This window comes from Manacus candei, unplaced genomic scaffold (genome assembly GCF_025592945.1).
Source record: "Manacus candei isolate 608988 ecotype Guabito, Panama unplaced genomic scaffold, ASM2559294v1 h1tg000028l, whole genome shotgun sequence".
In the NCBI taxonomy this organism is placed as follows: Eukaryota; Metazoa; Chordata; class Aves; order Passeriformes; family Pipridae; genus Manacus; species Manacus candei.
The window spans coordinates 28385754-28407864 of NW_026138076.1; the positions used below are offsets into that span (position 1 = coordinate 28385754).

Here is a 22111-nt window from a genome sequence, read left to right on the forward strand (position 1 = left end):
ACATTCAAATAAGAGTGTGTTTAGGTGTTAATAGTGCACTGTGTTATAATTAAATGTGGTGGAATACAGCAGTGTGTTACTGAGTAATTGAGTCCCTATCACTATTGATCTAAGGCCAAATGCAGAGTTATGACTTCTGTCAATAGTGTGAGGGATAAGCCCTTGCAGATGTTTTCTTGAATATTTCTCATTTTAAATTAAAAATTAGAAAAAAAATGAAGCTTTTAAAATTCATATTAAGCTAGCAGAAAATATTTATGTATTATTGCAGCCTCTGAATTAGTTTAAAAATTTATGCCCAAAGCTTAGAAAGCATATTGCAGTTAAAGCTCGTGAGTATGGACACTCTGAAAATGTGGTTTTGTGTTTGGTTGTTGCTAAATGCACTGGTTATTGAAACTCCTTTTAAGATGGCTTGCCATTGATATTAATTAGCTTTTTTAAAATTATGTCCACCAGATGTATTTTTTCCCCCACCATATGTGTACAAGCTGTGGAAGGTGAAGTGACGCTCTGTAGCAAGTGTGGTATATAACTGTTAAGTATTTAATTTCTAAACCAAAGCTTTCAGGTCCTGTGCTAGTGCAAGATCACTTAGTGTTTAATCATTTTAAGCTGTGCTGCAAATTAAGGGAACCTTTCGGCCTACAGCACAGCATTCTTGTAAATGAGTCTCTGCTGGTGTAGCTGCCTCTAGTTGACCTATAGTGATTCACACTAGCTGAGAATTTTCTGTTTTGGAAGTAGCTTTTTGCATTCCTTGATGCTTTTTGTAATTATTTTTTGAAGATCCTCTGAGTATTCAAGCCTCAAACTTAGGACACTGTAGGGCCACAGAATTAATGCAGCTGTCAGGGCCAGGAAGTGCAGACGCTGCGGATTGGCCTGAGATTCTCAGCATCATGCTTACTCTGCAGCACAGCTATACCCACAAACTCCTTCTCCAGTTTGTGCATTCCTTGGTTTTCTGAGATGTCCAGCACTGTTGTGAAACATTTAGCTTTGTAGGTGAAGAAATTGAGTTCCAGTACAGTTTTTCTGTATTAGCAGGTGGTGGTAGGGGCTTTTTCGTACTTTAGGTGCAATTAAATGTAGTTTACCTTTTTTCCCCTCCCTCCCCCACCCCCTGGGGATTTTTTTCTGTGTCCCATGTATACCAACATCTGGAGTTCTGGATTTATCAAATATCACATGTGCTGTGAGGTTGTGCTTCATAGAACAGGTAAGAGAGGTGGAAAATTCTGACAGTATCTTGCTGGTTTGAAATCAGCTCAGGATGGAAATAAAAAAGACTTACTGCATTCTAGGTGCTGCTTGTAGCCTTTTTTAAAAGTATTGACAGCCAGAGTCTGATTCCTATTGGACAGGGTTCCTTGCTGCTAAAAGAGTTACAGCTGGTGCACATAACCATTGCTCCATGTGTTTATTTAGCATAGAGGTCAAAGATGAATAGGAATGAAAACTGAACTTCCTTCTTCCCCTCCAAGTCACTGTTCAGATAGATTATGGGCACTGTAGAAATGCTCACATTACTGAACCTCCTGAGATGTTGTCTGACGAGGGGATTTCTTCTCTGTCTACTCTTGCAATTATTTTCTGGCGTGAAAAATGAAGGAGTGTGTGCAAAACAAAGAGCAATTTTATTTGTCAGCTACAGCATTCCTGCGTACTGAGGATCTAGGTAATTTGTGGGGGTTTGTTTTGAAGACCAAGGAAAATCAACAATAGTATCTCAGGAACAGTGATTTCATTGAGCTGGGTAATGATTGAGTTTTTGAGTAAGAACTGGCTTATATACCTGTTGAATATATGTGAGGGCACAAATAATAGTGCACAAGTGCTGAGCTATATATAGTACAGTGTGTGTAAATGAGTATTATACAAAGCTAAAATTTCACAAAAACTGTTCTTTTGAAATTGTCCTATTTGCTTTTTAAAAAGCAAGGCTTTAGCTGAAATATTATTATATTTTTTCATGACAGTCTTGCTTTGATTTTCTTTTTTTAAACAAGAGACTGAAAACTCACAGGATTGTTAGGATGTGGTGGTGTATTGCAAAATTGGTGTGTTACATCACTTTTGTTCACGTTGCTTCGCAGAGTATTTGCTCTGTCAAAGCAGAACTTACACAAAATGCATGGCACCTGTGTATTCCTGATGGGTTGGAAATTTCAGTGTCCTGCCTGTGAGCTCTGGTGGACTTTTTGGTCTTTACATAATCTATAGAAGTAGTGACTTTTCAAACACAGGCTATAGTGTTAAAGATGGTACTGAATTTCATAGTGTTAAAAAGCCAAGGGACCTATTTATGTGTCTATCTATGTAAAGGTATATAGGCTTTACAGCCCCTGTTATTTTCCCTCAAATATTTTTCTCTGGGGATGTCTTTTTCAAGACTCAATTCTGAGTGGATTTTCAAAACCTGTTTTTTGACTATTTTAAATCACCAGGTTTGTTTCTACTGCTGGAAACTAAAGCTGTATTATTTTGTCATAGGAGCTGCATTTCTGACTTTTTACAACAGTCACTGCTTACCTAATTCAGTAGGCAAGAGACAGGTTTAAAATCGAATATGTCATGGTTGCAGGTTGAGTAGAAGCTCTTAGCTCCCTCATTTCCTTTGGAAAGCTGTTGTGAACACTTGAAAGGTGTTTCAGGAAGAAATTGATGTTGCCTCCATTTTAAAAATGCAGAAGCATCTGAGCTAATAAGGAAGCATTGGGTTTAGCAATTCAGATGAGAACCCTTTTCTACAAGACAAGTCTTCCCACATTACTCTTGATAGCTTTCCAAAGTGAACTACCAGCTGACATGGTAGCTATTAGCAATAGGAGGTTGGGGTTTTGTTTTGAAGTTGGATTTTTGCTGGTATATAATATGCTGTGCCTGTACTGCATTACACATGCTCAGATCATGCTGGCACTAAAGTACTCAGGTGTCAGTTGAATAAAATCTTTTCTTCTTGCAAGAGAACCCAACTGCTCCAGTTGTTACTCAAAAAACCAGTTTGTTTGGTCCTCTTTTCAAGGTTCATCTCGTGAAGCAGTGCAAATATCTGATATTTTGAGCTCTTTGGAGCATAAAAAAATTATTATTCTGAAAAATGAAATACATGCTTCATACTTTACTTCGAAGTTTCCATTGATTTGTTGCAGCTGCATTTTGTTGTTTACATTTTGGATCAACCATATGAAAAACAGAAAATACAATAGCATTACCTGTGATAGCTTGGTCTTGGGTATTAGTTCATCTTGAGGCAGGAATTACTACCAGAAGGCAGCACAGAATGCAATTCCTCCACAGCTACATCATCTTTTTTCTTGCACTTTCCCTCACTACCTCACTCCTCAGAAACTAGGAATGTAGAAATTTCTGCAACAAGTGAATCAGGGATCCTGCAAACAATGCACCTCAAGCACAGGACCATCCAACACTGTGGATAAGGTAGTGATCCCATGAAAGAAAACTAACAACTTATTAATTAAAAGGCCATTTCTAGCGTGCGTGTGGTCCTGCTTCACCTAATTTCACTTGGTCTTCTGACTTGTAGTGCCCCTTTCTTTGTTTATTAGCAGTTTTCAGTCATTAACACCTCCCAGTACCAGTCCTTACTTACTTGGTATTATGCCTCTGCAATGCCTTTGTTGTCATGCCTTTCCAAACCAGCTGTAGACAACCCTGGATCCGGAATATCAGGATCAGTCCTTTTCATTAAGCTTTGTAAGTCATAGGAGGCATACTTGTCTCTTGGGTATGGGTGAGGTTGTTTCTTCAGACCATTCCTGCTTGCCGTAGAGATGTTTATTTTTCTCATGCATGACATGATTCAGGTTCATTGACGCAGGGCACAGAAGTCCAACTGTAAGAAGTCCAACTCTGAGAAGGTCTGCAATGCAGTGCTGAGTACCAGCATCCTTGACCTGAAGTAACCAGTGCAAAAAGTCTTGCATGTGTGTGTTTTGTGAAGAGGACGAAGTACCCCTCAGCTTTTGCTATGGCACATCTCCGATACCAAGTAACATTTTGTTGAATGGAATTGCACAGTCCTTCTCGTGCTTCCTCTCCTTTTTTCTCTCTATTGAGAGATCAGCCTGTAAACAAAGGGCTGATAAACAGAAATTGAATTCTAACAAGATCGGGTGAGTTATGTCTCCTCTTACTAGGGAGTTTCCAGTTTGCTGCTGCTAAGTGAATTTGCCAGCCCCTGTTCCAGAATTCTCGTTGTTCGCAGCCATTTTCATGAAAAATCCTGCAGGTTGAAAGAAAATTGGTATACCTTCCACTTTCTGAGTCTTTATGGAACAATTGATCCACATTTTCCTTTACAGTTATTAAACCTACAGACCTGGGCAGAGGTTTAGATTCTCTTGTAATCATCTTGGCTTTAGGAGCTGAGGACTGAAGACAAATGCTATGTACTGCAAGACGTGAACACATTGTGTGCTAGTGAAACTGTAAACCTTTACAATTGCGTGCATTCTTCTTGTGCTACAGGTAGAAATGAAAACTAATACTACATAAACATATAGGTCTGTTTGGTCTGTAGATCTATGTCATAGAGATTATATTCAGATGAGTACGGAATATATTTTGGAAGAAATTATTTCACGTACAATAAAAGGTGCTGTTTGAATGTTGTGAAAATATACGTTTCTACAGATGAAAGCTGCATATTTGAGCAAAAGACTTGTGAGCAGATACCTAATGCAAAACCTTTTTTGTCATGCCTAAGGGTATGTCTGAATCTCAGTATGGACTGTACATGTGTGTTTGGGTTTTTTTGTCACATGTAATATTTATTGTCACAATCTATGTTTCATCTTCCTCAGAATTTTGTGTACTTTTTCTGCTGGTATACATTGTTTGTGTGGTGTGTTAATATAGTCTACTCTCAAGGTATATCCACAACAAAAAAATAACTAGTGCAAAGGAGAGGAGCAATGGAATCATACATCATACAGAATAACAGTTGACTGTGGATTCTTGGTTCAGAATGAGTACTTTCTCCTTGATTCATCTAATAAAATGAAAGTATAAAAAATCATTTAATTAAAAAATGTCATTTTATTTCAGAAAAAAGACAACTCCACAAATCCAAAACAGTTATTTCATAATAACTTGATGGGCAAGCCCTTGCTAAATCTGCTCACTTGCTGCTTACTAGCATAAATGTCAGCTCGGTTTTGATGAAGTGGTATGAAACTGTTTTTGTGGGTGGGAAATGTGCAGATTTTGGGTTCTTTATTTGTGGTCCTGCAAATATTAACCGGAAGATTCATGATGCGTGATTACAGTGCTGTGGAACTGCAGTTATTGAAATAAGCAATAACCACGTACTCTGTTAGCTGATGTTTGCTAGTGTAAAGCTGGCTCTGGCTGATGGCTTATACACACTGAGGTCTTTGCTGGCACTGATCTTGTATGTGTTTCATGAGTGTGTAGATTGATAAATAGAATCACAGAATATCCTGAGTTGGAAGCAACCTTAAAGATCATCTAGTTCCAACACCCCTGCTAAGGGCAGACACATGTTTCACTAGGCTGGGTTAAATATTTTAAATCAAATTCTGCATGCAAAATTAAAGGTATTTTCTGGATTTAGTTAATAGTGCACTATAAAAAAAGATGACATTTCCAACATTACAAAGAGATTACAAAACAAGTGCTATAATGTTTGAGTTGTACCTGGTGCAGAAGTGCCCAATGCAGTATACATATAAAAGAACATTCAAAAATGGCCACAACTGTATTTTGCATTTAAAACACTATTTTGTTTATTAAAAAAAAAGATAGTTCCCAGGTTTCATGCATCTTAGAAATAGTGACAATTTATGCACTTTCTTATGCTGTGATCCCATCTTATTTCATCAGCCAAGTGTGGTCAGAGTGGGTAACACAATAATCCCTCTGCAGACTTTGTAAAGTATAGATAACTTGGCTGAATTTCTATCCCTGGTGTCACTTAAAACCCTCTATGGCCAAAGATGATACCTTTTGAATAAAATGTAAAACTGATCCATCTGCTCTAAGTTTCTGTTATGAGATCTTAAACATTTTCCCCCAGACATTTCAGTGAGTATCCTTTCACCTGTTATTTGAAGTATAGTCTGTCGTGTCCACAAACAGAAATTGTGCGCTGAAGGACTGAAAAGAAATTTTCTCTGTAGTCATTCTCTTTGTATTGTTCTGTAAAATTCAGGAAATCTTATGTTTTAGATCTTAATCAGTGTGCTCCTCAGGCAGCCTTCAAATGTTTTGAAGGTATGGGGTTTTTTTATTCATGAACTGTTTTCCCCTTGATGATTAGCTTCACACAGGAGATGACTTCTTGCATTATGCTATTATCCATCTACTGTCAAGAGAAAACAAGTCAAACTGCCAGACTTGGGCAGAGCTGCCACATAATATTTTATGTACATTAATTCAAAGCTGTGCTCTAGATTTGACTCTGAGCACCCAGAATTTGAGTACTGATGATGTTTCTTCTACTGCGATCTTGAGAGTGGAGCCCTTCCCTTCACAGAGCTTGCTGAGATTATGTTTTGAGTTGAAATGTCCATGGACTGTATGCATTTGACTTCTGTATATGGTTGACTATAGTGAATACTGTAGGTGCTATTTCTATGCTTGGTGTCACTTCTCTCTCAAAATCCCTCTGTGTGAACATGAGAAGTACTGAGAAGTAAACTGTTCTGCTTTCATGTTGCTTTTCACTTTTGAATGTGATATTAAAGTACTTTGTGGCCTTCCTCTGTTGTGGCATCTATCATTTAGTTGTACACTGTTTCCCATCTCTGGAAGATGACCTAACATCATCTTTCATATAAACCATTGGCAAGGATTTCATAGAATCAGCCAAGTTGGAAAGGACCTCTGAGATCTTCAAGTCCATCCCTTGATTCACTACCGCCGTGGTTACTAGACCATGGCGCTAGTTTCAGACAAATCCTTTGCCAAGCTTCCCTATGCTCCCCAATATGCACATGCTCACTCACCAGGATCCTGGTATGAGTTATTGTTTCCTCTAAGATGTATATCATGCAAAGAGTTCCTTTAGTTCTTCACAATGTCTTCTCACCTGTAAGAACTCCATTTCTTGACCTAGCATCACCTTGCCACACTGGACTGGCTGGTGCACTTTGTGCTCCTAGTGGGTTGCAAGAAGTATGGTTGGTCTGAATTCTTTCACCAGTTACAACTTAAACTGTTTTTGCCTGTCTACTTGTATTTCTACCTCTAAACTGCTGGAATTTGTGATCCTTGTTATTTTCTTCAGCTTGTAAATTCAGCTTTTTGAATAATGTCTTCTTAATTCTAGTAAACTCTTTCAACTTGCTGTTGGTCATGCTGGCTTCCTTCACTATATCAGCCCTTCCCAACAGAAGGTATGCATTAGCACGGCATTTCCAGTGTTGCTTTTGTTAGTAGTTTTTATGCTGTCTGCAAGGACATAATTCTCTTACCTACCACTCTTAGCTTATTGTTAAAAAATCTTGCCATTTTTTCCACAGCATCACTTTCTGAAGGTTAGTGCATCATGCTGGATTATTTTAGCAGGCATTTCCCCTGTAGATGAGTCTGAGTGTGTTATAGCTACTATTAAAGACAACTCCAACTGCAAGGTTTTGCATCAGGTGTCACTTGGTACCAGCAATGTAGTTGCATTTACCCTTGTGGCCTCCCTAGGCACCTTCTTTGTAGAATAGGCACTGATAGCATCCAAACATTTTTCACCTCCTAAGTTACCCAAAGCCCTTGTGTCTTGTACTCTTGCTGACTCTGATTTCTCTCAGCACATCAGTTATCACTTGCTCATACAAACCCATCATTGACTTTAGAGGTTGTATGGATAATTTAGAGTCATCAATTTAGTTCTAAATGAAAAGAACTGCAAATACTTACGTGCAAGAAGAGGTGTATTTATATAACCATTTCTAAAAGTATTGTTTAAGTTGACTGAGGAGGCAGCAGATGAATGATAAAAGAGAAGGAAAATGCCAAAATAGGGCATTGTAATTGATGATGGATGTGTCATTGATGAACAAGAAAATTGAAGTGATTTGATTAGTCTTTTCCAAGTAATATATGTCTACTTATAAAAGAAACTTATTTCTTACAGATTAAATTCTTTAGAATATTCATGTTCTAATAACCATAACTTTTCAATTGGAAGTACAAGATAAATTCTCTGCCTTTTTTCCTGTATTTGCAAGGCTTCTCTTCAAAGGAACAGTGAAGTCTGTTTGACTGGATTATAAAGGCATTAAATTCTAAAATTTGTAAATTATCACTGTAATGCAATAGGAACGTTTTGTGTATTTAATTTTATGAATTACTTTATATTTAATGTTTTAATTTGATTCCAAATTACGAGGTATAAATACTTATTTTATACAGAGCACTGGAGCTGAAACGCAATCAATTTGCAAGTGTTGTTCTTAACAGAGTTCATTCTGACCCCTGTTTCAATAAAATGAGTGAAATGCTGATTGGAATTCATGTTAGTAAAGAGAATGGTCAAATTATTGTATTCCAAGAAGCTTTTCTTTCATAATTATGTGAAAATCTTACAAACTAAAGCCCGTAAAGTTTCTAGCTGGAAGGGGAAGGAGGCAAAGCAAAGTAAATATATAAAGATGGAATGGGAGAAGTGGTAAAAATAATAAAATATGTAAAAAGAAAAGGGAAATAAAAGATTGTTAGTCAACTGTAGTCGGAAAAAGGTTGATGTACATACCCACTGGGGAATGAGATGCTGGAAAGCAGTGCCATGGAAAGGGACCTGCAGTCCTGGTTGATGGCAAGTGGAATATGAGCCAGCAGTGCCCTGGCAGCCAGGAGGGCGAACTGTGTCCTGGGGGCATCGGGAAAAGCATCACCAGCCGGTCGAGGGAGGTGATTGTCCTGCTCTGCTCTGCACTGGGGCGGCCTCACCTTGAATATTGTGGCAGTTCTGGGCACCACAATATAAGAAAGATATTAAGTTATTAATATCCAAAGGAGGACAGTGAGGATGGTGAAGAACCTTGAGGGGAAGCCTTACAAGGAGCGACTGAGGTCACTTGGTCTGTTCAGCCTGGAGAAGAGGAGACTGAGGGGAGAGTTCATTGCAGTCTACAACTTCCTCATGAGGGGAAGAGAAAGGGCAGACACTGATCTCTTCTCTGTGGTGACCCAAGGGAATGGCCTGAAGTTGTGTCAGGGGAGGTTTACGTTGGATATTAGGAAAGGGTTCTTCACCCAGAGAGTGATTGGGCACTGGAGCAGGCTCCCCAGAGAAGTGATCACAGCACCAAGCCTGACAGAGTTCAAGAAGTGTTTGGATAATGCTCTCAGGCACGTGGTTGTGACTCTTGAGGCTGTCCTGTGCAGGGCTAAGAATTGGACTTGATCATCCTTATGGGTACCTTCCAACTCAGGATATTCTGTGACTCTATGAAGATTATGATAGCAAGTAGAAAGAGACTGCAACAGCAAAAGACGCAGCAGTTTTGGTTCCCTGGTGTTCCAGTGTGCATCTTCTTCAGATTGCTTTGACACTGGTATGCAGGCCTTCCCCAGTTATCTGGCATGACTGTTTGGACAGGAACCTCTTGTTAACACTTGTTTTGTGCTGCCAGAACAAACCAAAAATATTTCCTTAAAAAGCGGGAACAGCAGCCTGAACAAATAATTAAAGCACAGGATTCTAAGGCTTCTGACCCTGGCTGACAGCACGGCTAAAAATATATGTATTGGTGCTGGAAGAGGAGAGAAAGTTGTCTCATCTTGCTCTCCTGGACTGATAAGCATTTTGCAGCTTGCAGTTTGACAAGATTGATGGGCTGAGACTTGGGCTGCAGACTGTGCTGGCTGGCACTAAGGTGCTTTCAAAAACTGCAGAAACTTCACTCTCTGGGTCTCATTGCTCAGACCAGCAGGAGTAGCATCTGTTCTTCCCTGTGCACTAAACTTGAATCACAGCTTCCAGTGTGCAATTTAACAAATAAGAAGTTCCAGCTGTTGCCATGAGAAAATCCTGTGTGCCTGTGTTCTCAGTCCACCAGCCCAGACGAGTTTTTTTCTCTGGCTGGCAGATGTTACTAGCTGCTCTTTGGACTAGTAGAGGTTTGAATACCCTCTCATGACTTTAGTTAACCTCGCTGGGCCAGTTTCTTCTTCTCACCTTGGCCTCAGCAAGAGCCAGTCGTGCCTCAGTGCCTCACCTCAGACTTGAATTTCTGACAGATTCTAGGTGATGAAAAGAAGCAACAAAAATGGCCATGCTGGACACAATGATACTCTAAGTAGTTTCAGTGGAGTGTTCTGCCATGTCTTTCAAGGCAGCATACATCTCCGTCAGTGTTAAATAACATCAGCAACATTCCTTTAGGAGAAGAGAGTAGATATTTACTGTAACTTCTCTCTGTAGCTCAGTAAGCCACTATTCCCTCAGCTGTCAGCATCTATCACCAAAGAAACAGTGCATACTCCTCTGCTTCTCTGATAATCCATCTCAAAGTTCGTCCCCTTGTGTCATTGAGTGCTGCCAGAGGTGTATTCTGTGCTTCTGAATCTGGGAAAACTACAAATGCTACTTCATGTTGGAAGCTCCAGAATTTTTTGTATTGCAGTTCCATCCCCAGCTAAACGTTCATCATTTGCATGTAGAAATGGAAGAGATTCTTGTAAGGGTCAGTTTTCTGAGTGTACTGTGGTTTTGTGAGGGAGTTTGCTCAGCTTTTTTGACACATCCTCTGTGGAACTATTTTGCCAAATGGGTGGTAGGTCGAGATACGTGCAAGTACAGAAGAGTTTCAGGAGAGGGAGGAGGTGTTGCATTTTAATTCTTGTTTAGGAAGATGTCAAGGACCTGCTGTTTTTACGGGACCTGCTGTTATTAAAATCCCTCAGAGATCAACAGTGTTCTCATTTAAAGATTTAAGTGTCTCTCCTAGCCCTTTACAATTTCCCTCTTAGTCTGTCCTTCTGGATGCATCTGAAAGTAATGGCAGCACCTTGGTATGGAGCTGTTAGGGAACTAAGCTTCCTCATTAATATTTGGGAAGTTATGATGCTCTTTCAGGTTTGATTTTGTTTCCTTTTCTCTGAAATAATGAATTTGAGTTATTGTCTTTTTTTTATATAGCTACTGTTAAGAGAATAACTTCCAGAGCTATCTACATGGATTAAGGATCTGCCATCCTGGTGTAAATATAATAATCTCTATGATTTTGCGAGTCAAGTGTCATCGTCTGAAGAAACCTGCTGGTTGAAGGAGACAGGGTTTTTCTTCTGGAATTTAGTAAGGGTTTTTTCGTGGTCATCTTCAAACATGCACCTTAAGTTTGCCTCTGCAGATGAAACTTTCTTTTGTTGTGTGGTCCTGCAATGCTTGCATGTTTTCTCTCCTGTTAGGAAAGACATCTTTGCCCTTTACCCTCTTTTGCTTGGTGGCACTATACGCTACCAGGAGTTCCTGAGCAGAAAAGTAAAACCACTTATTTACTGTTCTGCCTTCTTTTAGCCTTGAGACAGAGACACTCCAGTTATTTCTTTGTCTACCCTTCTGCAAAATTATGCTTGTCATCCTGTTTGTCCTTCCCTACCCCAGGTATGTAGGTGATTAAAAAAGCTCTTCTGTGATAAATCTCCTGCCCCCTTATTTGTCAACACTTAGTCCAACTTGCAGTACAACAGGGTCACTATGTTAATGTGCGGAACTGATGCTAACTCTTGTCACACAGTCTTAGAGATTCAGACGTGGAGTCAGAAAATTGTGTTGTCTCTCAAAGGTCAGATCTACTAAAGAAACATTTAGTAGTCAATAGTGTGGACAGTACAGCCCCCTGTGAAGAAATAGAGTTGAATACTCACTGGATATGAGGAGTAGAAGAGTCCTGGTCTTTACCCAAGTAAACCTTTTCCAAATGAGGGCTTATTCTGTCAGTATGTTTGCAGTATTTTCGGTCTTCTCTTTCTGTTTTTTTTAACTCATATAATTTCCTGTGGTTTATGAACATTTTTGCCCAATGATGCTCTGCCCTAGCACTACTGTATCTGTGAAATCAAGCTGGTTTTGTCTTTGCTGGTTTACAGCTCAAAACAGTTGGTTCCTTACCACCACTACCCCTACACCTGCTAAAGGATCATTTGATATACCAGAGTGCTAAATAAAGATACCGTGTGACTTGCAGATTCTGAATTGGTGAGCTGTTCAGTTCATTTTCCCTGGCATTAGCTGTTAGGAAGCACTGTCTGTTAAATTTGTGACATGATGTTTTCCTGAATTTTACTGTACTAAGCCTGTCCTGTTTGTCTGTCTAATTAAGTACTACTGGCTGTGTTCTTAAGATGAAGCAGTGGAGTTATCACTGGAAACAGCAGAGTGAGAAATGTCCTTAAGCATTTCATAATCCTTATCTTTAGGAATTTTGTTTGTTTGTAGGGGTTTTTGTTTTGTTTACTTGTTTGTTTTAGGATTTTTTAGATAAGTAGTTTAAGCTCTTCATCCCTGTGCTTATTTATCTCTGGAGTTGTAGCTAGCTCATCTACAGTCAGCAGTCCAACATTACTAGTTTTCCTGGAGCAGCATCTATTAAGTTTGTCCCTAAAGCATAATTGTCAACCATGAATTTAAATAGCTTAGTGCTGCTATAAAATGACCAAGGAAGCTGCACGATCTGGCTGGCTGAAGTTGACAAGCTGTGTGAGTGGTGAACAGCACAGGCCCTTTCTTGCTTATTAAGAACATGAATCTTCAGCCAGGGTGAGGGACCTTTGTTTCTGTAGTACTTGGTGTGTAAGAAAGAGCATCGTAGCATGAATATAAAATAATTATTTTGAGTTATTTGAAATATGTGTTTCCAGAAGAAAATATTTTGTATATAAACCCAGGCTTGGCACCATACAAACAAATGTCAATGAGGTATTTCCCAAGAAAACTTAGAACTGCATTTAAAAACAAAGGTGTAAGATGGGTATACTGTTTAAAATTAGAATGCAAGTTGGTATCTGAGAAGCCTGATCACTTCCACAGTGGAAAAGTTCAGGAATGTGTCTGCAAGATTGCGATGTTGTTGCAACTTGTTTTCTTACCCCATTAATCAGAATGATAAAGTGGTGACAAGAGGTACTCTGCTTGCATCCGGAATGTCTTCCTGGTGTACCCTCATGATTGATGCAGTTCATTTTAGAGATGTCTGTAAGAGAGCAGCATCAAGCACAGACTATTGTGATTAAAAAGAAAGATTCTGTCATAAATTCTAACATAGTGAAGAGAGAGTTGTTTGCCTTACGAGGAGTCAGGACATCTTTCAAAACACTTTTGTATAAAACTGAAATGAAGGTCCCTTCTACAATTAGAAACCTCTCTGCTCTTCCCTTCATTCAAAGAAGGTGAAACACTCCTCTGAAGGGAGTTTGTAAGACAAACTAGAAATGCTTTAGGATACTTTTATTGCTACTGTTCTCTACGGGCAGTATGGTCTGATTAGAATAAAAGTTTTGTTTGACCTACGTTAAATGGGAGTTTGCTGCATACCTGCAATTTCCAAATCTACCAAACCTGAAGATAATTATGAACATGGTAAAAAAAGTCACATATATTAAAGTCTACATAAAACATTTTAAAATTCCTCCTTCTCCCTCTTTTTTTTTTCTTTTTTAAATGTCCTTTGTCAGCATGGTGTTGTAGAAGAGTTAACAATAAGCATACAAATGTCCTTAGATATTTTTTCCAAGTGTTACTTGTTTGCCTATTTGTGTAAGAGCCATACTTACTGGTGCATATCCCTGTGGGGACCATCTGAGCGTGAGAGTAGTCATAATATGTCAAGGCCTGAACTTGCTCTCAAAATCAGGGCATTGCCTCTTTATTATAAGAATGTCCTTCTTGTAGAAGGTTAAATTAATTTATTTAATTCTAAATGACTATGTAGTGTTGTAAATAAGATGTATGATGAGACATCATATATGTAATAAGATTGTTGTTTGTTGATTTTAATAGCCTTCTGGTTGGCAACTTGAGAATGAGAGAAATGCATTGATTAAGATCATTATCAGATAGCATTATATAAAGATTCGGTAGTTGGAAGCAAGGACAGGGAATATTAGTTCTTACAACAGTTCCTGCAGCTGTTATTAATCATGCAGATAATGCATAATGTAAGATCATTACATAAGATCCCTTGGTTTAAAGTTGCCCTTAAAATGTGCAATTTGAATCTGAAAATGAAGCGTTCAGAGGCAGTGGTAGCGTTACCATCTAAGAGCTGCTGAAGACTCTTTAGCAAGATAAGGGAGGGAAGCGGATGATACTTGGAGGCAGCACTCCCACATTGCCTGTGGGCAATTTGTTGAAACCAATTTCCAGATTTCAGTAGAAGCTGCTCAGCAGCCTGCAGTGCTGGAGATTCCTCAGGGCCCTTGCTGTTTGAGGCCCGTGAGCAGGGGACAGCAAGTCCAAGGTGGCTGACCTTAAACAGGGGTTGACAAATCAGCTGTTGGTAATGAAACTGTGTGAAAATACCTAAGTCTCACTGAAAATACTATCAAACTGCTGTATATTCATTTTTTTAAACCTAAAAAGTGCATATTTTGTATTGCCAGGCAACACATTATCAAAAAGACTGCAAGCAAAAATACCTGCTTTAATATAAATCGTAGGTAATATAAATCGTAGGTATATGGGTTGACATCCTGTGTACAGTGATGTTCCTTGAAATGCACAGTACCTGCTTTGACTCAATTACAGCTGCCATAAAACTTTCAAGTAATGTGAGCATCTTGCATGAGGGTCTACTTTACTTAATAAAAATGGAGTTATGCTCTTTTTAATTAAACTAGCAAGCAAGACAGTGTGATTGGCTTGGTAACTGTGACTGTGAGTCTTGGAAGGTAAGTGCCCTCTAGGGATTTTTGTTAGTAAGTCATGCCAAGTATTGCAAGATATGGGAGGAAGGGTTAATTGATAGCTTAAATAAATCTCTTTTCTTAATACAAAGTAATTTGTTTGATATACCTTGCAGGTGCAGTATATAATACTGCTTTTTGTGATAGATAGTTTCTACTTCTTTGATGCTCTTTAAATTGCATGTTAATTTTAAAAGTCAGTCTTTGCTGCCATCATTCACTTGTTGTTGTTGTTTTTGTTTTTGTTGTTGTTGGTTTTTTTAGGGCTCATAATTGCATATAATGAGTAGTTCATGTTGCACAACATTATCTTTTAGGTACCAAGGTTCTGTAATTAGCATACAAGCTTGTAACTCCAGATTAGTATTTTTAACTGTTAACTATAATATTAATGAATTCACTTTCTTATGAGAAAGGAAAAGCAGTTTTTAAAAAAATCATGAAGGCAGGACCTTCCTGCTTTCTCCTTCCTGAAGCACATGTAAGGACAGCATTTATAAGAGCCTTTTAGCCAAACCGATGAGCAACTGGCAATGTTGGCTTGTGGATACTGGAGGAGCAGTCCTCCAGGATCACTGCTTCTGCACACCTATGTGTGTGTGTTCACTTCTCCTTGCCCATCAGTCAAGTGGTTTCTGTGGCCCTCTAAGTCCCTTCCTCTCCAGCACTGAGTGTTCCTCTGGGATACATGGTTTGCAGTTGCAGAGTCAAGCATGCAGACCAATGGAGATCTCAGCTCCATCTCCAGGGATGATTACAGGGAGCATCAGTTGACTCTTATTTAGAGAGGCAGCCACAGCATGGGATGCAGCTTCACTGAAGTTGCTGTGGATCAGAAGGCCAGATGTCAGGTGCTTGGCTGCAGCTAAATACTGCTGGTGTGTTGGGGAAGACATGGAATGCTGTGTTCATTCGTGGGACTGGGCTGTCTGTGTGGCCTTGCCCAAGGAGAAGAAAGTAGCTTACCTTTCTGAAAGGCAGGGATATAAGCTGTCTGAAGATTTGGTATGACACTGTTTTCCTTCACTTATGTTGTCTTGCAACTATAAACTTGAAATGTTTTGAGTTCCTTCTCTTATGAAGTTATTTGGCAAGTGCAGGTCTACTAATCCTAGAAATACAAAGTGCCCAGTCCCAGCTTGGGTCATAATAGTTTTTCTTTTAATTTTAAGGAATGAACAAGACTCTGGGGTTGATGTATCTTTATTGAGAACATCTCTGTTAATAATGTTTAATATGAGTAAAACATCATTTTGGAAGTCTGCCATCATTGTTTTAGAAGTGGCATACAGACAAGAATGGATGTAGTTCAATCATAGTGAGATTAAAGGATCCTGAAGTGGTCCAAATTTTTAGTGCTTGCTCCAGTTCCTTCTGGCATTTAGACCTTTTAATAGACTTACTTTTCTGCAGCCCATTTCAAATTCCTTTCAGGTTTTCTGAGTTACTAATTCAATTGATAAAGCTTGATTTAGTAACCAAACCAAGGCAACTGTCAGAACAAACAGTACTGAAGTATTCTGCTAATATCAATAGTGTCATCATCGTTATCCACATTTTCATTAGTGTTTATGATATTCATAAGCCAGCTATTTTATAATCAGGGCAGATGTAAAAAGAATGTAATGCCTTCTGGATCAATGTACGTTGTTAATTCAGTAGTAGAAGCTTCTTAGAGTAATAGATCCTAACAATTTGAATGGGCAAATACTTAAAAGGTGGGACATGTTTTGTTGCTGTTGGTATTCTGTACTTTGGAAATGCTTTGGGATCTTTGGGTTAGGGATGTTAGAGATCCTTATTTTGAGTATAGCTAATTCTGAAGATGGGTCTTATGGAAACTTGCATAACTGCTTCCCTAAATTAACTGAGTTATCCAGATGTTTTTCTCAGAGATGCCCTGTGCTATCATTTCTGATAGTACAAGCTGTGTCCTCACTGTGATACACAGGACACATGGTAGGTGCCAAAGTAGTTACTCTTTCTGGAGCAAAGTAGCAATGTGTTAAGACTTTAATGAAATATAATACATACTACTACAAGTTATGGACATACTAAATGTGTATTCCTGGAAATAATAGTGAAATGTGATGTCTCACTTGTAATACTGTATAACACTGTTTTAATGCTGACAGTAAATCTGTACTTGGCATAATACTGTGAGATATGTAAATTTTCCCATGTTTCAAGCTGGTTTATGTATGGGGTATTACTGTAATAAAATTGTATTGTTTGGTTGCATGCCACAAATTGCAACAAAGATTGCTTTAAAATCGTCTGCTGCTCAGCCTTGGGAAGAAGGAAACAGTGTTACCCATTTGTGTAATAAACCAGTCCTTTCAGACTGAAATGGCACACAAAATTTGTTTTGTAATAAAAATCTTTTTCAAATAAACTTCAAGGGGAATTACTGTTGTCAACTCAAAAGCTTTCAGTTAAAATTCATACAAGTTATCTATGGAGAAAGGTGTTATTGCTCTGTTATGCAGCAAGGTGCATTACTGCTGCAGATCTGTATTTTGCAAGAAACTGCAAACTGCATACACTTTGCTCTGTGTCTTAGCACAGTACAGAACACACATAGCTACTTTTTTGGTGAGGAGCTGAAGACAAACATTCCTGCTTTGGGATAAATGCGTTATTTCTTGTTCTGCAGTCTGCTTCTTGTGCACTTGTTGCAACAAGTGTACATACAAGCAGTCTTGTAACCAGTGAGTATGCAGCCTAAACTGTATAAATTTACTTGTGAGTTAAAAAAACCCCAAACTGTAGCATTTTAAAACTAAAATTATGGCATCAAAAGAAAAAAAAAGAACCAAAAGAAACAAACAAAAAATCCCCAACCAAACCAAACGTGGGCCATAATTTAAATTAAGTTTTAACTAGGAGGTTCTTATTGCCTTAAAGAATACCTGTATTCTTCTCCACCTTAAGGAACATTTTTTTGGATTGACAAGAGGAGGGGCCTGCACGTGCTGTGTATTTGTTAATTTGGCTAATCACAGAAGGGAACTGTAACTTATCTTGATGCAATGTGTAAGAGAAACTAACAGTACTTCAGTGGCAGAAAGTGCAGGAGTTAAAATTTATGTGGCTCCCATTCTTCATCTTTTCTTTTACAGTCCACTCCTTTACACCTAGCAGCAGGCTACAACAGAGTTCGGATAGTCCAGCTTCTGCTTCAGCACGGTGCCGATGTGCATGCAAAGGACAAAGGGTATGTAAAATTAACTGATTTATTATCTGTTTGCAGCAGAGGTTTTGTATTATTCAAGATGAAGATTTATTTCTCTGGTTCATGTTGTAGCATAATCTCAAATAGTTGGCTGAGAATGTGATACTTGCTTCCAAAATCTGAGTGTGGTTCATCGTAAATGAACCTTTGTTAGAGCCCTGATAACAGACAGTTATGATTGCACTTGTTTTAGGTCTTTTTTTCACAACTTGAAATTTTTTTCCAGTCTTTGTTCTTTACTTCCATGCACAGACTACCCTATGAAATCATGGACTAACAGCATTATTTTACAGAAGACAGTGGGGGGAAGATACGGGGGCTTAGTGAAAAATGTGCATTGAAAAACCTATCTGTAGTTTCATTATGCTGTTGGCTATGCATGGATGTAATTCCAAGTAACATCAGTAATGCTCATGCACTCACAACTTGGGGTCCTTGGAGATGTATCTTGATTGATGCTGCCAGCAAAAATCAAGATGTAGTAGAAGCTAAACTATTCTATTTTTACAGTAAGAATGGTAGTTAGGTAAGATATCACAAAAAGTACACAGCAGTCAGAAATCTGGAATTATACATATTGTGCATTGTTCTCAGCCACACGTTTCTGATCTGTAAGGTGATGATTTTCATGATGATCTGTTAGAAGGGCTTATTCCTCACATTGTAGAAATTGAGCCCCCAGTTAGAGGCATACATTTTGTATTCAGAAGTAAGATATTCATGTGTGTGTGTTCTGTCTCCATGAGCAAACTTGAGGCACTTCCTATATTTTCATTTTCTACTGAGTCCAGCCTAGTGTTAAAAGATTTTTAATCAACTTCTTAGCTTTTTTCCTTTCTTTCCAAACCAGTCCTCAGTGTACTTAAACTCTTGAAGTTTGGCTAGTTGTAGCACTTCAGTCCGTCCATTCACCCCAATGGCTTTTTAAAATCAGAATTATTGTGAAATTCATAATGACATGTTATGCAAGTAAAAAAAAACCCACCAAAAACCACAAGAAGAAAATAAGACACAAAAATCCCTCAATAAAGCTTTATTTAGTACCTGTTCAGGTAGATCCAGCACTATTAGGCAAGTTTGAGGTATTTTACACCTTTCAAAAATTTCAGCATCAGTTGGTAGAAAATTCCAGTGTGGATACTGTAACGAGGTTTGAATGATTTGCTTAGAAAATGTAAAAAGTAACTAAGTTGAACTTGAACTGTGTGCTGGAGCAGGAGGGGAAAGAAAGGGAACAAAGAAAGGAAAACCAATATGCTTACTCTGTATTAAACTTTAAATTAACCCAAAGGTATTTAGAAATATCTAATATCCTAGTAAGCTCCCACTTTTTTTCAGTGGCATCACACATTTACAATCAGTGTGTTGTTTTGTTTTACCTTACTGTTTCTTATTTATACATAATTTATAGGTAAGTAATGCTATAAATAAATGTCACTTTTCATTTAAGGAGCTAAATTAGGTTACATTGATTTTATAGACCTCTTAGGTTCTCTTCAATGGGGTCAATTTAAAGAGAGCCCTTAGGAACTGGGCTGCATTTTCACAATGGTCACCACTTCTGGTTACTCCCTAAGAGAAGCCTTGCCAGGGAGGCAGCTCTTTTTCCACTGGTCCTTTCTTTCCCTTACAGTTGTTATGCACAGTTGCAATGTGCTGGAAGAGGAAAGGGGAGGGGATGCTGCAGAAGTGGCCAGGTGCATTGCTGTAGTGATTGTCTTTGCTGACTGGCCTTGAGATGACCATCATTTTGGAAGAGGGCAGGTTTTTTGAGTGCTCAGTGGACTGACTAGTCTCTCTCTGTCCCACACATGCACCCATAAGTTGTAATTAAGAAAAACGATGATAGAAAAATAACAGTTTGGAAAATTTCCCCAAACAAATTTCCCTCTCCTGTGACAAATGCAGTGCTGCTTCTCAGAGCAACTACTTTAAAAGTAAGTTCACTTAATTGCTGTCCTAATGCTCTTGAGTTGATTTTGCAGTTCTGGGAATCACTCCCTGTATTTTCCATAAATGGCGAAGGGTTAATTGTTGTTTTCAGTGTATTGTGCATAGTTGATCCGTAAATAGCCTGTCTTGCTTGGCTTGAATTAAACTCATTTTGTCCTCAGCAATAATTGCCCTTTTTGCATCTCCTTTTCAATGCATGACTTTTTTATTAAGTCTTGTGCTTATGACCAAATCCCTGTTATTTACTTTGCTAGTGTCAGTTTTAACTATGGCCTGCAGTAACATAGCTGTACAAAAAATTACAGGGACTCTCTTAGAAGTATCATAAACAGTTAAATAGGTTGTACTATAAAAAATGGAGTAAAATCAGGTCATTCCACAGTCTAGAACAGCAATTTGAGTCTGCTTTCTATGGATATTTCTACGTCTTCATACCCAGGAGTTATGTTAGTGTTATCTGGGGAATTTTGCTTTTCACATATCATTTTAAACAGGAGTTCATATTTAGGCAAAAGCAGAACACTAGTGAGCAAATGGAATGCAGAATGGGACTTCTCCCCCTCCTTAATAGCTTCAAGAAAGATCATGTCAAAGCCACTTAATGCAAATCTTAATGCTACTTAAATAAATGTCATTTGCCTTCTTCCATACAGTGGTCTTGTGCCTCTTCATAATGCATGTTCATATGGACACTATGAGGTTACAGAGCTGCTGCTTAAGGTAAGCAGAAGGATGGAAAGTAATTACTGTAGATTTAGGTATTCATGAGATATGAACTATTTATACTAGAGTTGAAAAACAAGACCTTTGTTTTTGTAGTAACAGGTTTCAAACATCCTATTGTCATTTCAGAAACCTGCAACTTTAGGTCTTTGTGTGGAACAGTGTGCTTGTTTTTTCCCCACCTAATTTCTTTGGACTGATAGTAGAGTTTAATTTATTTGAATTTTTCCATGCAAAAATTAGCTTACATAGAAATTCCAAATTTTTTTTGAGGATTCAACAGTATTTTTGTGTATACTGATATCTTAATTATTTTTTTTGCGTATGTGTTCATATATGAAAGAGTGGAACCAACTTTATTTAATAAAATGAAAATTTGTAAGCTTTTTAGTTGTAGAAGGTGATTTCTTACTAATCCGAGGCTTTATTTGCTGTGCTAGCACGGTGCCTGTGTGAATGCTATGGACCTGTGGCAGTTCACCCCCTTGCACGAGGCTGCTTCCAAGAACCGTGTGGAGGTCTGCTCCCTCCTGCTGAGCCACGGCGCAGATCCCACGCTGGTCAACTGCCACGGCAAGAGCGCCGTCGATATGGCTCCGACGCCTGAGCTCAGGGAGAGGCTGACCTGTAAGTGTTCTCAGGCTGCAAACAGTTGGTGGTGGGTGTAAAGGGATGCTTTCCTTTCAGGACAGCTTCCTTGAGTGTCACAAGTGGATGCAAAGCAGCAGAGGAGCTGCAGCTGTGCTGCTCGCTTTGAAGTATGCAGGTACCTCTAATATACTGTTTGTGATATTGCCCAGTTTTCTTAAGTTTAAAATTATTAAGGCACTGCTGAATCAGTGACTGGTTTTTTTAATGCTTGAAGTCCAGTTGAGTCACATAAGAGCCTCTGTATTGAGGCTCTTTATTGCACTTAAATGGAAACTTCCAAAACGTAGGTACCTTCGGTGTGCAAACTTGGAGATTGAAATTCCATCACCTTCTTTTGCAGTCTTTGCAATTCTTATGCTGCTTACAAAACAGTCTTTCAGCTCTAATTTGAATTCCTATGTCTTTGAGGGATTTGTTTTCTCAATGTAATAAACTGTAAAAGATAATTAAAAGTATGGAAACAGAGTATTATGAAGTTACAGAAAACTGCTTGAGAACTAGATTCTCAATTATAAAGTTTTTGGTTTTGTCTGTCGCCTTTCCAGTAGAGCAGAAGCCCCCTGATGCTAATCATGTGATCCTGCACTACTCACAATCACAAGCAAAAAAAAAAATCTATTTAAACTTCGTTTTATTTCTATATGTATAATTCCTCAA

General features: G+C 38.5%; 1 protein-coding gene across 2 annotated transcripts in view; it reads left to right on the top strand.

Annotated features, from left to right (window-relative positions):
- TNKS (tankyrase) overlaps positions 1–22111 on the top strand; it is a 137940-nt gene that overhangs the window by 75346 nt on the left and 40483 nt on the right. For both annotated transcript variants that reach the window (XM_051790678.1, XM_051790677.1), the window contains 3 exons: positions 18015–18109; positions 20734–20800; positions 21244–21430. In XM_051790678.1, the coding sequence (XP_051646638.1) occupies positions 18015–18109; positions 20734–20800; positions 21244–21430 (349 nt within the window). The remainder of the gene's footprint in view (positions 1–18014; positions 18110–20733; positions 20801–21243; positions 21431–22111) is intronic.